The sequence below is a fragment of the Hippoglossus hippoglossus genome, chromosome 10, assembly GCF_009819705.1.
Source record: "Hippoglossus hippoglossus isolate fHipHip1 chromosome 10, fHipHip1.pri, whole genome shotgun sequence".
NCBI lineage: Eukaryota > Metazoa > Chordata > Actinopteri > Pleuronectiformes > Pleuronectidae > Hippoglossus > Hippoglossus hippoglossus.
In genome coordinates this window covers 16,339,629-16,354,688 of record NC_047160.1, presented here as the reverse complement: position 1 = coordinate 16,354,688, position 15,060 = coordinate 16,339,629, and the positions used below count along the sequence as shown (strand labels likewise).

The following is a 15,060-nucleotide window of genomic DNA, read 5'->3' as shown; positions in this document are numbered from 1 at the left end:
AATCAGTTGCGTAGCTTCTGCGTCATCCTGCTAATATATGAAGAAATGTAGATGAAAACACAAGCTCCTTGGCGGAGGCAATAATGTGCCAACAGCACACAGAATGAAGACCTGAAGATAAATCTGCATCACTATTCCCACCCTCTCTTTAACGCTAATTAGTTAATAAGCATTACTGTGAGATTTCTGCCTCAGCCGTGAGTTGCTGCACTTCACAAATACAGTGTTTATCTGTGCATGTATCACTGCGGCCTGGTTCATTTTACCATCCCTCTCTCTCTCCTTTGGTACAGAAAGTGCCTCTAAAATATTTACACAGAGCCTGCAGAGTCAGAGCGACATTTCTACTCCCATTATTAAAATACTTCCTTAAATAATGGATTTAAAAGTCAAAATCTTTATGATTTCGCCCAAGATGATCAGAGAGAGACGTTTTGTTAAAGTGGAGCGAGAACGTGGAGAGGCTTTGTGAGCACAGCCCTGACCCTGATCCAAAGTACCAATGTCAGATTGCCCTTAATCTGATCATCATCTGCAGCCTGACTTCTTGACACAGTAATCTAGAAAGTCGCACAACGCACTGTCGCACACGTAGAAAACAGTCTTGACAGTGTTACACCAACCACACAACCGACTGAAGTGTTTGTTCACTGTTCAGCTTGACTACAATACATCATTGTGTTGGTGATGCTGTTGTTGTTATTGATCACCAAGATGAGAGATGAGACATGATATAATAAAGTATGACTCAGTCACACAGAAGCCATTCGGTTTCATGACGGATGAAGTAAAACATAATTTGTCACACTCGTGACTTCCTCTTATTCTTCAGGAAAATGTGAAAGGCGACAAATTTCTCCACATAAACACCCACAGTACAAACATGTTCACTCACAACATTTTAATAGGTTGATTATTGGAACAGTTCAATTGGTTGCAGTTATTAATTTGGACATTTTAATGAGTGAGTTCTGTGTTTCGTGGAAAGTGGTAAACAGTGTAACTCGGCACCGGCGAGGGTGTCCTGCTTTCAAAAAACGTAGAAGAACACGAGGTTGTTACTTTCGAAGAGAAAATCCTGAAAAGATCTAACAAAACGCAGTTGATTGTTGAAGGACAAAATAAAAAAAAAAAGAATTGAAGAAATGGGCCAAGTGGTCCATTTACATGGCACCTTGTGCTTTTTGTGCCACTGAACATTGCCCTGTCCCGCTCTTCTCTCGGCACCATTACTGCTCAGTCTCTCTGTGTCCTAGCAGCATGCCTTTCTTCTTCGGGCTGTCATACCCAGGGAGCGCTGCCACGTGGTGACTGCGAGTCTACTCAAGCTTGAAATCTGAGCCCATTATGTCAACAGATGTTACTGACAGAGCGGAGAGCAAGCGTGAGAGGAGGAAACATAAAGAGGTGAGCAGAGGGAGAGGAGAGACGCATGTATAAGAGCGATCACATAAAAGAAATATATTGAAGAGAACTCTGTTTAATAGTCAAACTATTTTCTTAAGCTGCGAAGGTTTTATTTAAAAAAAATAATAGGTGATTTAAACTGGGATTATTTGTTGCAGTAGATGAATCTCGGGTGAATATTATTTATTCTCTCTGCCAAAGAATTTTAAAAACAGACAGGATTTGCATGTAACTGTAACTTTTACTGACGTTTACATCAACGGGCACTTGTCAAAACTCAAATAATACACACGCCCTGCAAGTAACACTTTGGAAAATAAACAAGACCAACATGTCACATAGATGAACAAGGTGAAAAATAACAAATAGTTTAAAATGGCCAGCCTGGACAGTGTTTCCAAGAACATGTACATCACGGATACTCACTGGCCTCGGGAGTTCACCAACAGCCGACACTGTGTATGTATTACATCTCCTTGACACAATTCTTAGGTTTTATAATAGCCAGAAGCACAGACGTGTTTGAGTTGAGAGGCAGAATTCAGGTTCATCGACAAAGTGCTCTTGGTGGAAGGAATTGTCAACAAGACACCACAGCACACAGCACATAGCACATAGAAAGAAAGCAGCTTCTCTTACAAACACTTTATCCAGTCAAGGAACATTTGCGTGAAACTGTGGGAAAAAGAAAAAAGCACAGGAGTTCAGTCTGCTCCGATCAAAGTTTGTACACAGAGCAAACAAGGGCATTTCAATTGGACCCTGGCACAAGTTTTGTTATAGGCGACAGAGTGCGTTCGGTTAAACTCTGAAATCAGTGAATGGTCACAATGGCAGGTGGTTATCTCACGCTGACTGTTGGCCCCGGTCAGAAGTGCAACATCATTGCTGTCTTTTAATTGTAGAAACTCCAGTCTCTCACAAACACTGCTGGACAGCTAGTGCATTGGCTTTACTACTTCCTTTTTCTTCTTGACAAACTGGATCTATGACTCCATACACGCATTTCCCTTTAAATACGTTCTCTGTCTTTCCTTTTGTCATCTCCACTCCCCCTCTCATATGAGCTTCAGCAGCAGCTCATAGGTGGCGTTGATGATCCCCCAGGAGAGGAGTGATCGGTGGTAATTGAGGTGAGCCCCTCTGTAGAGCATGGCCACGCTACCACCCCTCTCTCTCCACACTGTCAGCAGCACCTTTCTGCAAGACTGGAAGGGTCCACCAACCTGAGACTGGGCCCGGGACTTCACCACGTTTAATGGATAGAACATGATGCCCAGGGCGGACCCCAACACCCCTCCACACACAAAATCATTCACCATGTGACCTACTCGGCTAGTGGCTTCTGGGAGCTGCTCTTTAATGGGCCCCCGGAGCCCAAAGAAGAGCACATTGCTAGGGCTGTTACGGAGGAGTATGGGCACGAGGCCACGGTAGCACTCTCTGAAACCATACTCAGTCAGAAGTATCCGGAAGGTGTGGGCTGTGTTGTTGAAGCGGCCGTGGTGCCGATGGTCTTGTAGGAGAGTCTGCACACGCTCGAATGGCGTCAGGAAGGCCTCTGCAGTTCCTGCCAATGCTGCAGCAAAGCTTCGTGTGGCCAGCTCCGGCACACCACTGCTATCAGCCCGGTCCAATAAGACTCGAGAGAAGTCCTCGTACAGGCCAAACATGATGGCCACCGTGGTGCTCTTCTGGAGCAGTGGGGGCAACAGGCCCCGGTAAAGATTCCTCAGCCCATCCCTCTGGAGCTGCCGCACTGCCTCCGTGGCCAACACACCGTGCAGTTGCTGGCGGAACAGCACCTTCTGGATAGGGAAGGTCACCATGATATTGGTAAAAGCTGCAATGGAGCCACAGACATAGTGCTTCCCTTGATGGCCCAGCGTAGCACTCAGAGCCCCAGTAGGCAGCAGGGAGCGGCCTCCTTTAGAAAGGGCCGTCTGGGGCTGAGGTGTCCGGGCTGACTCCGAGTCCATGGTGCTAACAGCCATGGGAGGCTCAGTGCACCACAGCCTGATTCTCCAGCATCACGTCAACGGCACACTCTGTAAAATGTGCACCCTGTGTGTGTGAGAGAGAGAAAATATCAGATACATACACTCATTTCCATTGTTTTTTTTTAATGTATTTTAGCTCCACCAAGGTGGTTATGTTTTCATCTGTGTTTGATTTTCAGCAGAATTATGCAAAAACTGCAGGACGGATTACCACCAAGCTTGGTGAAAGGATGCATTATGGGTCAGGAAAGAACACATTCAATTTTGGTGCAGATCTGAACTTTCTTTAACAATGTGATTTTCAACATTTTCATAGGATTCTCAGAGAATAATTAATGGTTCTTCATAGAAAAAAAAATCTGAAATGTTAAGGGGACGATATTAGAGAGCAAAGAGCATCAATGGTTAAAAGCTTTACATTTTGAAAAAGACCTGCCTGATTTGTTTTCCTTTTCACCTAAATCTTACACACTGAACCTTTAACTTCACTGGACAATTACATTATATCTGTCAATATTTGTGCTGATATGATTAATTTGTGAAAATACTTATACTTATATATATAATATGCAATATATTGGATGCAGTCCAGATTAAATATATTGCACAAGCAGATTGAACCGTTTAACTTCCTGCCTTATACTTGTACAACCAGACTGCCCCCACTGGCAACAGATAAGAGCTGTTACACAACTCAATGTGTTGACAAGTGTCAGCCATGTCATGGTGTGGTAGAGCACAGCTACAAGTGACGGGAGACACCAGCTTTAACCATTTAATGTACATCACTAAACAATGCAAATTGAGTTGATGGTGTTTTATGAAAATGTTCTTTTTGAGGTAACAAAAAAACCTAGTAGCAAAGACTGATGCATACAACAGCAATAATTAATCTTTGCTCAGATTAAAGCAAGACTATTCCCGAAATCAAACACAAGTGTGTAAATAACCCAAGTAAATAAAGCAAGTTCTCGAGCAGTTGTCTTAATATAGAGCGAGGAGGAGACAGTGGGGTCAAATCTGTGAGGTTATTAAAAGGTCGCAGGACGTCAACCAAAATATCTCTTCAAGAATTCTTACACAAAGTTTCAAGTGAGTACCACCAAACCTGAATGAATGACTTCTGATGTGTAGGAGCCTGTTGTGGAATTTACAAGTGGCAACGTTTAAATAATAAGGTACTTTGGAGGTACTGGTATTTTAGTTACATGTTGTCAGACTCGAGTGAGGAAATTGCTTAACCACACTACATTTGCCAGATTACATTCACAGTTACTTTGCAGAAGAAGTGTTTTAAGAGAACATACAAGTCAATAAAACATTACTGAACTGTTACAACTCCTCAGTACACAAGTAATCTGATGATCACTTGCATTATTGAAACTTACAAGTTAATACAAACGTATGTATACTACAGTTGTTCCTTTAGATAGTAGAGTCTGGATAAGGATTTCACCACAGTTTGAATGAAATCAAGTTTTCCCATCGTGGATAATGGGCACATTATGATACTGACACCTTAAATAACTGGTTAGATCAGAAAACAGCTTCCTGATTATGAAATTCGATCATTTCAAATAAATACTTGACAGAACACGCCCTCTGTGCACTGCTTCCTGGTCTCTCGGTATTTGGCGTGTCACACATTCTGTCAGTCAGTGGGTTCATACACAGAAAAGCCCTGATCTCACTTACAACAAGGACACGAAGACACACAAAAAGTCATTGAATGTACGAGTAGTTAAAGATCCAACCTGGCACCTCGGGCTAGCATGTTTAGCTCACTAGCGACACACAAGAATGCTGGGTTAGTTAGCCAACATAGCTAGCTCGACAGTGCTGGGGCCTGCTAGGTTGTGATAGCACCACTCGAGTCAGATGTGTGTTTAGGTGAATGAAAGAGGTGCTGACGTGAGACGTAATGCCAGCATGCTAGAGAGAAAGAACACATTAGCATGCTAAGTGGCTAACATTCGAAACGGGACCAGCCCTGGTTGCTGATTGATGGTCGAAGACGACTCTGAAAGCAAAACAGCGTCTCGCGGTGTTTTTTGGTCAAACAAGCGACAGACCCGTAAAGTGGTGTTTACCTGCCGTGTGTACCAGTCGCTGTCCCGGCCCCGGGAGTGTGTTATTGTGTGGGAATCGAACCACAACTGTCTGTAGGTCGTGTCTGTGGATCCAACGACAGGTGACCGCAGCGGTTAAGCGTTGGCGCATGCGCAGATCTCACGGTACATGGACGAGGATGGTAGCCGGATTCATCTGAGGTCGTTTCACATGTAAATACTCAGTCAGCTGTAATTTACGAGGCGAGCAGTGGACGGTGTGAGCTGCTAAATCGCCTCAGAAGTTGTAGACGCACAATGTGGATCAAGTGAAACGGCCAGAAACGAGCAGTTCCGCGTTGTTTTGATGCTACCAGCTAAACACTAGCCGTAAAGCAGGACGTGGTAGATTTTACGACTCCGGTGTGACATTATCACAGCGCTAGGAAATGTGTCGGTAAATGAAGATGTATGTGTGAATACGCACATCGTCAGGTCGGTTAGCCTCTCTGGTTTGTTCTATATTTTTGTTATACGCGAATAAGATAATTGTGTAAAAGATTGAGAGCGCGGGTTGGTTGAACGTTTTTAGCAAAGATGTCAACAGACACAGACTTATCCAGAGCTAACTAGCTAGCCTCTGCTAGTTAGCCGTATTGTTGCACTTTTGGCACAGAGACGCTGTGCAAGCACAACGAAAAACACGTCCACCCTGGTTTAAGTACACAGCCGTATGTATTAAACTACAGCCTGAGCTGCGTGTGTGAGGTTCGTCTGACGTCTCTGGCTGTGAAGGCTCGATTCATGTGAACATGTCAGCGCAAAAAGACTGCGACTTTCTGGTGAGAAGAGCCCGGGAGCTGGTGTCTGATGATCCCTGTGCGGCCAAAGCCTGGCTCATCACAGCCAGGACCCTGTACCCTGCAGACTTCAACATACAGGTAACACTGAGCTTCTGCTTTATTCCTCACTGATCATACTACCAGCTCAGCTGCACGTATTCCTCTGGGTGTCTCTGCACTGTCACATGTTCAAATTATGAGGATCCTCTGTTTGGTTGACGTGTTTTCACAGTATGAAATGTACAACATTGAACGCAATGCAGAGAGGACCGCCTCTGCAGGGAGACTCCTGTATGACATGTGAGTTCCGGTGTGATTTCTCTATGCAAGTGTCCCTTCCATGCCTGTGCTCAGGGGCCAATGTCCTCTCCATCCTTCAGGTTTATCAACTTTCCAGATCAACCCACTGTGTGGCGGGAGATCAGTGTCATCACAGCTGCCCTACGCGGTGACTCTCAGGACAAGCATGCACAGTTTCTCCGAGGTGAGTGGAGTTCAACTCCGTCAGACCACGTGAATACAGTGTATATCCTCACTGTGAGGGGTCTGATAATGACCCCGTTCACTCCGGGTATTAACATCCGTCCTGAGTGATTGGATCACAAGTGGCCGGCGCCAAGTACAGGTCTGAATGCCCCCAAATGAGTCCTGGGCACATCCTGAGATCTGATCACTCAAATCCCATTCGGAGGTGGTCTGTGACATGCTTCTCAGTGTCCACAAGTTGATTTGTTTATGGCCACCATCTCAGAATCAACACGGATCACCACATTGATCAATACCTTTGTTAAATTGGTATAGTTTGTCTTCATGGCAGAGCTGCACAAGATTCATTCAGCCCCTCCTGTCTCTTCACTCTCTCCATCTTGCTCGCTGGCGCCAATGCAAAAATGACATTGGACACATCTGTAAACTCCTTTGGACTTAGCAAACACAACTGCCATACATGTTTATTTGCATATAGAACGGGGAAGTGAGATCCAATCACAGGAGTAGTCACAAGAGACGCGTTCAGAAAGCATTTTGACCAGGTGTGAACAGGGTCAGTCAAGTGTGGGAGGCCGTGTCGGGTGGAGCAGTGTTTGCTTTGAAAATCACAAGATCGTCCATTTTTATCTCTTTTCATGTGTGTGTTGTCCCAGGACTTTTTGAGACACTTCCTGGCCGTGTGCAGTGTGAAATGCTTCTGAAAGCCACCGAGCAGTGTTTCAACACTTTGGAGAAGGCAGAAATGCTGCTGCTTCTTCTGAAGCGCTTTCCTGAGTCTGTGGTGCAACACGGGGTAGATATAAATATGGAAACTCTTCAATCTTGACGTTTGAACTGAGATTAAATCAACATTGAACAGTCAATACTAACTATCTGCTGTATTTTTTAGGTCAATTTAGGAGAGACGCTACTGGAGGCGGAGGTGTCAGAGAATGTGGAGACTCCCGTCAACTGCTTCAGAAAACTGTTTGGTCAGTGAAACACATGTTTAAAACCGGTTGTTTCTGATTCATTTGAAAACGAAAATACTCATGCTATATACATTTGTTTTACTATTACAGTGTGTGATGTCCTTCCTTTGGTCATTAACAACATGGACATGCGCTTGCCGGCCAGCCTGATGCAGAAATACATGCTGAAAGCAGCTGAATTCTATATTGGTTATGTTACCCGTGGGCCCTCACCTGATGTACAGATACAGGGTAAGGCTGCGCTTAGACATTTTCTTTGTGATAACCCAGTGTGATCATTTTGAACATCAAGATTCATGCTTGAACGTTTTTGTAACATTTTTGTTCATTCTTCCGTTCTCTGTTCTTTCTTTTCAGGCTCTCAAGAAGCTGGATCGCTGAAGTCGCCCAACATGTCCCGTGGCTCCCAGCGCTATGTGATTGACGGCCTGTCTGAAAAGTCTTCAGTGGTAGCAGAGCCTTGGGAGCGGCTGTTGGATATCCTCGCTGTGGTTGGAGCTCGCTGCGAGTGGCAGGGAGACAAGGGACAGAGGTGCTTTTTCACTCTGCCTGTCAGTCACTCACTTCTGTACTTTAGGGTTGTTTAGCCAACATGAATGCAGCCTAATACAGCAGCTCTGGAATTCATTCTATATTCACTACTGGTATAATAATCAGTTTTTGTTTTAAAGAGGTGTTGATTTTCGAGGCTTTAGTCTGTGGTCCTGTTGAACTCTATTGTGTATATGTGGATAAATCATTTAACCAGTCCATTATTGAGAAGCAGAGCACCCCAGAATATATAATTAGGAAATATATTTAAAAGGCAGTGCATATGTTTCAGTATAGTAGTATAATCGATAGTAGTGTAGGAATATAGAAAATGTCCAAATAGTAATAAATCCAATTAAAACTAGGGCTACGTTGTAGCTCAGAACGGGCCCGAGCACACGCAACTCGGGACCTGTTGTGGTTGGTGGAGAGAGCGATCGGCAACCGGGCACACGGCTCCGCGTTGCATGCGCTTTGCGCACTGCGGGAAGGATAAACGCTTCACTTCCTGCGTCTGTCATGCGACGTCGATCCTTGCCTGCTAATTGCTCATTACGGTCCACGCAATCAATTGCAGATCACACGGTGAAAATGTTATGTAAATTGAATGATAGTTGTAAAACAAAGCTTACCTCCTGTTGCCAATAGGTGGCGCCATCACTATTATTACATACAGACTAATAGATCCGTTCAAGTAGGGGCTCTGATGTAGCGTGAGCAATTTTGTGTCAATTGGACAATGTTACAACAACTTAATTTTCACACTGATCAGTAGGTGGCGCTATGACCCTGAGGAAATATTGACACATAGAGCTGTTCAGGCTTGGACCCTGATCATGTGACAGAAGTTTCGTGGTGATAGGACAATGCACAGTGGCGTTATGACAACATCGTCTCCTTTGGCGAAGGATGAACCTTCGCCGCACCTCAATGTTTACACGGTTTGAGGAAATGTCACAATTCTGACCATGGTCCTATGACTTGACTCAGCTCACTTGAGCTGTATGTTGTAAAGCAACCAGGAGCAGTGCATCAAAGTATGAAACATGTCACTTCCTGTCGCCAGCAGGGGGGGGTTTGATGATGAGTCAATATGGACACATGGATCTGATCAGGGTGGGACTGAATGTGTGAATGAGGTTTGAGGCTGATAGAACAATGCACAGAGGAGTGTGGTCAGACCGTGTGACGTACACTTAAAAAAATCTCTTTTTACTCTTAATCATGAACTAAAGTTGTCTCAACATTAATTGACACATCAGTAAGTTTAATTTAGTTTCCAACATATTAACAATTTGAAAATCTGTGTGAACAAATTCTTCAGCCCTGGGGAAGAAGATTTGTGCCTTGGGCAAACCATGGTCTTACACTGCCCTCTAGTGACCAATATTGCAGGTGCAGCTCAATCATCTTGATTTGACTCATCAAACGTTAATGCCACGCCACGGTCAGACTGTGTGATGAAATCATATATACACCTCTGTCCCAGTTTTAGTGAAGATCGGTGAAAGCTAACTGAGGGGCTTTTCCTTAGATGGTGCTGTTGAGCCATTTTGCCACGCCCATTTCAAATTACTCCAGAATACAATTACTTTTTAGGGTTTTGAATTTCCTGCAAACTTTGGTGAGAATTTGATACATGTCTAGGCCCTGAAAAAGCCCCAAAAGGGAAATACAAATCCTTCGAAATACAATAGGGCCTCCCACCGGAGGTGCTCGGGCCCTAATAAACATTTATAACATTGATGTTATGAAAAAAACAAACTAGAGACCATCTTGTAATGGGTAGTAGTTCATGGGTCGGTTCACACATCTTTCAACTCAAGCCTTCATTTTGATCTTAATTACACACCTATAAAGTTTATCTTCACTATATCTTGTATGTGATGCTGTCATGATGACAGAATCTGTCCACAGACACACACAAGCACACACACTTAGTAGAAGAACTTCAAACTGCCTCATCCCCTCCACAGTAGCTGTCTCCAGGACGACATTTTGCCTTGATCACACACACCAACCTTCATGGTAAAAATAACACTAGTATGCTATGGCGGCAAATAATTACAGTATTTGTTGTATCTTTGTTTTTGCGTGTATGTGTGTGTACTAGGACTTATGTGGACATGCTGCTGAGGGTGAAGGAGTTGTGTCGCTACCTCCCTGGTCTGGAAGGAGAGACTCGGTCCCGCTGCTGCAGCCAAGTGGTCATCTGTGCGGCACTCGTCCTCTTCCGCAGCGCCTTTCTCTATGTCTCATCTGTACAGCCTGCACTGTTCCAGGGTCAGCTTCTGCAAGCACACACATTTCCCTGTGTGTTCATTTCACTCTAGTTCCTCTGGTTATGCCCCTCTGTTGTGTTTTCAATCAAAGGTTCAATAATCAAATGATGTGCTTATGTTTGGCAGCCGTGAATGCGCTGAGTTCGGGGCCATGGATCCTTGTAGAGGATTTGAGTTCGGTGTATAATGATCTGGAGCTGGAGAGGGGAGCTGTGAAACATGCACACAAGAAACGCAAACTGGCTGATGGGAGAGAGAAGACTATGGTGAGATTAGATCAGAGATCATTTAGATGTATTTTTGTGAAAAGCCAAAGATGGATCACTTTCACAAAGAGGTTATAGTATGTATCTATTTTCATGTCATTTACATTTTGTTACTATGCATATGTCTGTGTGTCATATTAGAGCTCCGATGACGAGGAAGGGTTGGGAAAAGGCCGCGGTCGACACATCATCGTAAACAAGACTGAGATGCCCAGCTGGTCAGAGACTCTGGAGAGCTTCCGCACGGCGAGGGAGAGCTGGGATCTGCTTCACTCCCATGACGGCCTGGAAACTGGTAAACACCTCTAATGTGTGTTTTTGGTTTGTGTTTACACATCCATGCAGGGTCCAGTCAACCTGTCACAGTGTCATAAGGTGGCAACCACAACAAATTCATCAACAGATGCAGACGTTTTCTCTTTGTCTTTAGATGTTTACTACTGTTACAACTTTTTTTTTTTATAATTCTCTGATATATTCTCTCTCAGCAATTCTCTCTCTAAAATTTCTCTTTACATAACGGCCCCTTTTTAAATACAAAAACCAGGAAAACACACACAAAACAGCACAAAATGCAAATGCTCTGCAGTGTTGTAATAAAATATCATAAAATGAAGCGCACCAGAACATTCATGACTACATGACAACAAAATGAATAATTTAACTGTTTTGTGTAATTTTGACAGAGTTCAAGAAGATCTCTGCCTCTTGGAAGACAGACAGCTGGTTATGGTTCAGAATATTCCTCACTGACATGATCATATATCAGGCAAGAAAATCATACTCTGTTTTCTGTTTGGGACAAAACTGCATCTACTTTATCTGTAATATATTTTTTATCATTTTACATTGATCACCTTATTTATCACTGCGTGGAAAAGCAGCAACATATTTTTGCAACCATTTAGTCTAAAAATGATTTCCCTCTCCCTCCCTCTTCAGGGACAGTACCGTAAGGCCCTCTCCAGCCTGCACCAGATGGCTGCAGTGCTGCAGCCTCAGCCAGGGCAGCAGAGCCCCTCAGGTCAGGTCAGTCTGGAGCAACACAGGGCCCTCATACAGCAGGCCTCCTGCCACTACGCACTGGGAGAGTACAGGGTAAACAAACAAACACACACACACACACACACACACACACACACAGACACACACACAGACACACACAGACACACACACACACACACACACACACACACACACACGGTTGGAAGGATTCCATTTTTATTTCTTTTTTCATTTTATATCTATTAAATGCACAGGTTACCCAAAATATATTATATTACTCTTAAAATTGCACAGAAATTCTGATAATATAGCATCTCAATGAAAATGATTTAAATTCACTTCATCACTTTCATCCACTTCATCACTGAGCTGTTGTTCTTATAATGTTTATACTGTTTCTCATACTTTATTGTTATGTGTATATTTGGGAACATATTTTAGGTTCAGTATTTTCTAACATCTGCTGAATATAGCACAAAAACCTGATGCTCTTTGGACCATGCCTGAAAAATGGATGCATAACACTAACTGGCCTGCAGGTGGCCTTATAGTCACGATATTTACAATGAACTTGTCATTGTAAACATTGTGACTAACTGATATTTCATTAATCTAGTGTTTTATCAGATTTGTAACATAGGTGCAACTATGAAGTCTTTAAAAATGTTATTATAAATTTTACCTGAAATGTGCACATACCTGGTCATCCATGATTTCCAGAGAAGTGTTTGGTCCAGTAAAGTGATACCATAACACACGGACAATACATATAACGTGCTTACAACGGGATTTAAGATTAAATATGACAAAATAATAGCAGACAGTTTAGATTGAATATGAAGGTTTATGTGATATTCCTGCCCTGTTTACAGTTGAGATGTAGATTTTGTACCATATCTGTTGATCAGATGGCCTGTGAGAAGCTGCTCGATGTTGTAAGTGGGCTGAATCCCCCAAACCAAGAACCATCAAAGACCCCAGAAGATCAGGGAAGAGTCAAGGCCAAAATGAGGAAAGGTAAACACTTACTGGTTTTGTAAAGCAATGGTCATGTGACAATTCTAACTTATGAACAGCTTTTAAAAACTGAAAAGTTTTTGTTTTGAGTGCAAAATGGATACATATTTTCATTTTTTATATTTTACATTTGTATGATAATACATTTTTGTGATTCAATACTGCTATAAAACAATGCTTCAGTTGAACTGTGCATTCTTGGCGGCAATCTGCATATTCGTAGTAACCACCTTTAATCCCTCAATGATTCAAGATACAGAAGTCAAAATAGTGACACTGATTATCGAGTGACACAATTATGTGTTGTCAGATAATTATATAATTTTTTTCTCTTAACTAGGCAATGACCTGCGATTGCTGCCCTGCACCAGCAAAGCTGTGTTACCTTTCTGTCTCCAGCTCATGCTCGCCTGCTTCAAGGTACCTACTCTACATCTGTGCAGTCTATGATTTCTATAGTTTTATTGTGATAACATGTGCACTATTTTTGCTTGTGAATTTTTCGATACTATGTACATTTAAATCTTTGTCTCTTTTTGGCCAATCAGCTCCGTGCCTTCACAGACAATCGTGATGACCTGTCCCTCGGTCATGTGGTGGTGCTTCTGCAGCACGACTGGCCACACGGGGAGATGCTGTTTTTAAAGGCGGTGGATAAAATCTGTCAGCAAGGCGGTTTGCAGTACGAGAATTTCTTCAACTATGTCACCAGTATCCTTTAATTGTAACTACTCTACAACGACTAGAATGGATTTATAAATACTACATATAGACTAATAATATGTGGTCTCGTCTTGGATGTTAGTTTCCATGAGCTCATGACTCTTGCCAGATATTGACATGCTGGAGGAGTTTGCATACCTGCGTACTCCAGAGGGAGGTCGAATTCAGCTGGAGCTGCTGCCCAATCAGGGAATGCTGATCAAGTAAGCGCCTCGCAGACACATTCCAGCTGGCATCGTGACTCTGCACACTCCCGTTCTGTTGTGTTTTTATACAAAACAGTGCTATTGACTGATGATCTAAGTAGACATGGCCTGTGGGGAAATTTTTTACTTTGAAATGAAACTGTTGGTAACGGAGCGGGCATTTTTAACAAGGAGGGGTTAACAGTTAAATAAAGCTTCTTTCAAACTCCTTCATTCAATGCTGTAGAAAGTTAAGACTCTTGAATGCACCCTCACTGACTGAGAGTTGTTGAATGTTGCTCTCCCTCAGGAACCCTAGTCCCGCCTTGGGGGTGGAGTTAAACACCCTACTACTACAAGGGGTGCAGGCGATGGACAGGTACCCCAGGCCCCTCCTCCCAGAGTCCCTCATTCTTCCCCCACACCAGTCACCCTTCCTTCATTTCCCAACCTCAAGGCTTGTCATCCCCCCAGTTTTGGTTTGGGCCTGTCATTTTACATCAAGAGTTAGACGTTCTTTGATTTCCTGTCGGCGTTTGTTTATTTGAGCCATTGCTCGTCTTTCTGTGGTCATTACTGTTGTCGATGTTGTTATAGTTGTTATTCGAGGATTATGTTGGTCTTGTTGTACAGCTGATTTAGTTTTTTTTGCTTTTCATGACACTTGATAACATTTCATTTGTGGACATGTTTTATGTGGTTTTTATTTATGACTATGAAAGTTTTGTTGTATAATAATCTTGACTGGTTGATGAGCGTGAAAGAAAAAATGTAGCATTTTGTCTTCATGACTTTGTCTTTACTGCATAGGTCACATTTCTGTGTCTTTGACAAATCAGCTCATAAGAATACATTTCTGACCATGTGTATGATTGTGTTCATCTTTTTTCTTTTCATCATTTTCACTTTTACAGACACCACACGGTGACGCGGGGAATCACCAAAGGAGTGAAAGAGGATTTCCGTCTGGCCATGGAGAGGCAGGTGTCGCGTTGTGGGGAGAACCTCCTGAGCGTGCTTCACCGTTTCTGCATCAATGAAAAAATCATCATCATCCAGTCTCTTCCTTGACACCTGGACTGTGACATTTGAATCTGTTCGTAACAGATATTCAAGACACAGATTTAACGCAGCTGGACTGACCTCATGACCTTGACAGCTGCGGTTGCTGTCTCAACAAAAGGACACATCACTTTTAGCTCTCGTCTCTTTTTCCTCTTTAATTGTACTCGAAAAGTTGTCTTGCCTTTAAAAGTGGATCTATCTTTTCAAAAAGTTGGAGAAAAGACTGGTT

General features: G+C 43.1%; 2 protein-coding genes across 5 annotated transcripts; one reads left to right on the top strand and one right to left on the bottom strand.

Moving 5' to 3' along the window:
- Positions 1–1,559: 1,559 nt before the first annotated feature.
- On the bottom strand, positions 1,560–5,633 carry slc25a51b (solute carrier family 25 member 51b). Its single transcript, XM_034597732.1, has 2 exons — positions 5,498–5,633; positions 1,560–3,470 (listed from the first exon to the last, which is right to left on the bottom strand). The coding sequence occupies exon 2, from the start codon at positions 3,399–3,401 to the stop codon at positions 2,466–2,468; it is 936 nt and encodes a 311-aa protein (XP_034453623.1). The 5' UTR covers positions 3,402–3,470; positions 5,498–5,633; the 3' UTR covers positions 1,560–2,465.
- Positions 5,634–5,645: 12 nt separating this feature from the next.
- Positions 5,646–15,035, top strand: ints10 (integrator complex subunit 10). Of its 4 annotated transcripts, none has more exons than XM_034597729.1 (18): positions 5,657–6,396; positions 6,530–6,597; positions 6,678–6,781; positions 7,440–7,579; positions 7,676–7,757; positions 7,848–7,988; positions 8,115–8,289; positions 10,402–10,571; positions 10,697–10,836; positions 10,978–11,131; positions 11,523–11,605; positions 11,779–11,934; positions 12,750–12,858; positions 13,199–13,278; positions 13,407–13,569; positions 13,691–13,784; positions 14,077–14,145; positions 14,681–15,035. In XM_034597729.1, the coding sequence occupies exons 1-18, from the start codon at positions 6,268–6,270 to the stop codon at positions 14,835–14,837; spliced, it is 2,214 nt and encodes a 737-aa protein (XP_034453620.1). In that variant the 5' UTR covers positions 5,657–6,267; the 3' UTR covers positions 14,838–15,035. The 4 variants fall into 4 exon arrangements, with proteins under 4 accessions (XP_034453622.1, XP_034453620.1, XP_034453619.1 ...); XM_034597728.1 differs by having other exon boundaries at positions 7,848–7,993; positions 8,114–8,289; XM_034597731.1 differs by lacking the exon at positions 14,077–14,145 and having other exon boundaries at positions 5,646–6,396.
- The last annotated feature ends 25 nt before the right edge of the window (positions 15,036–15,060 follow it).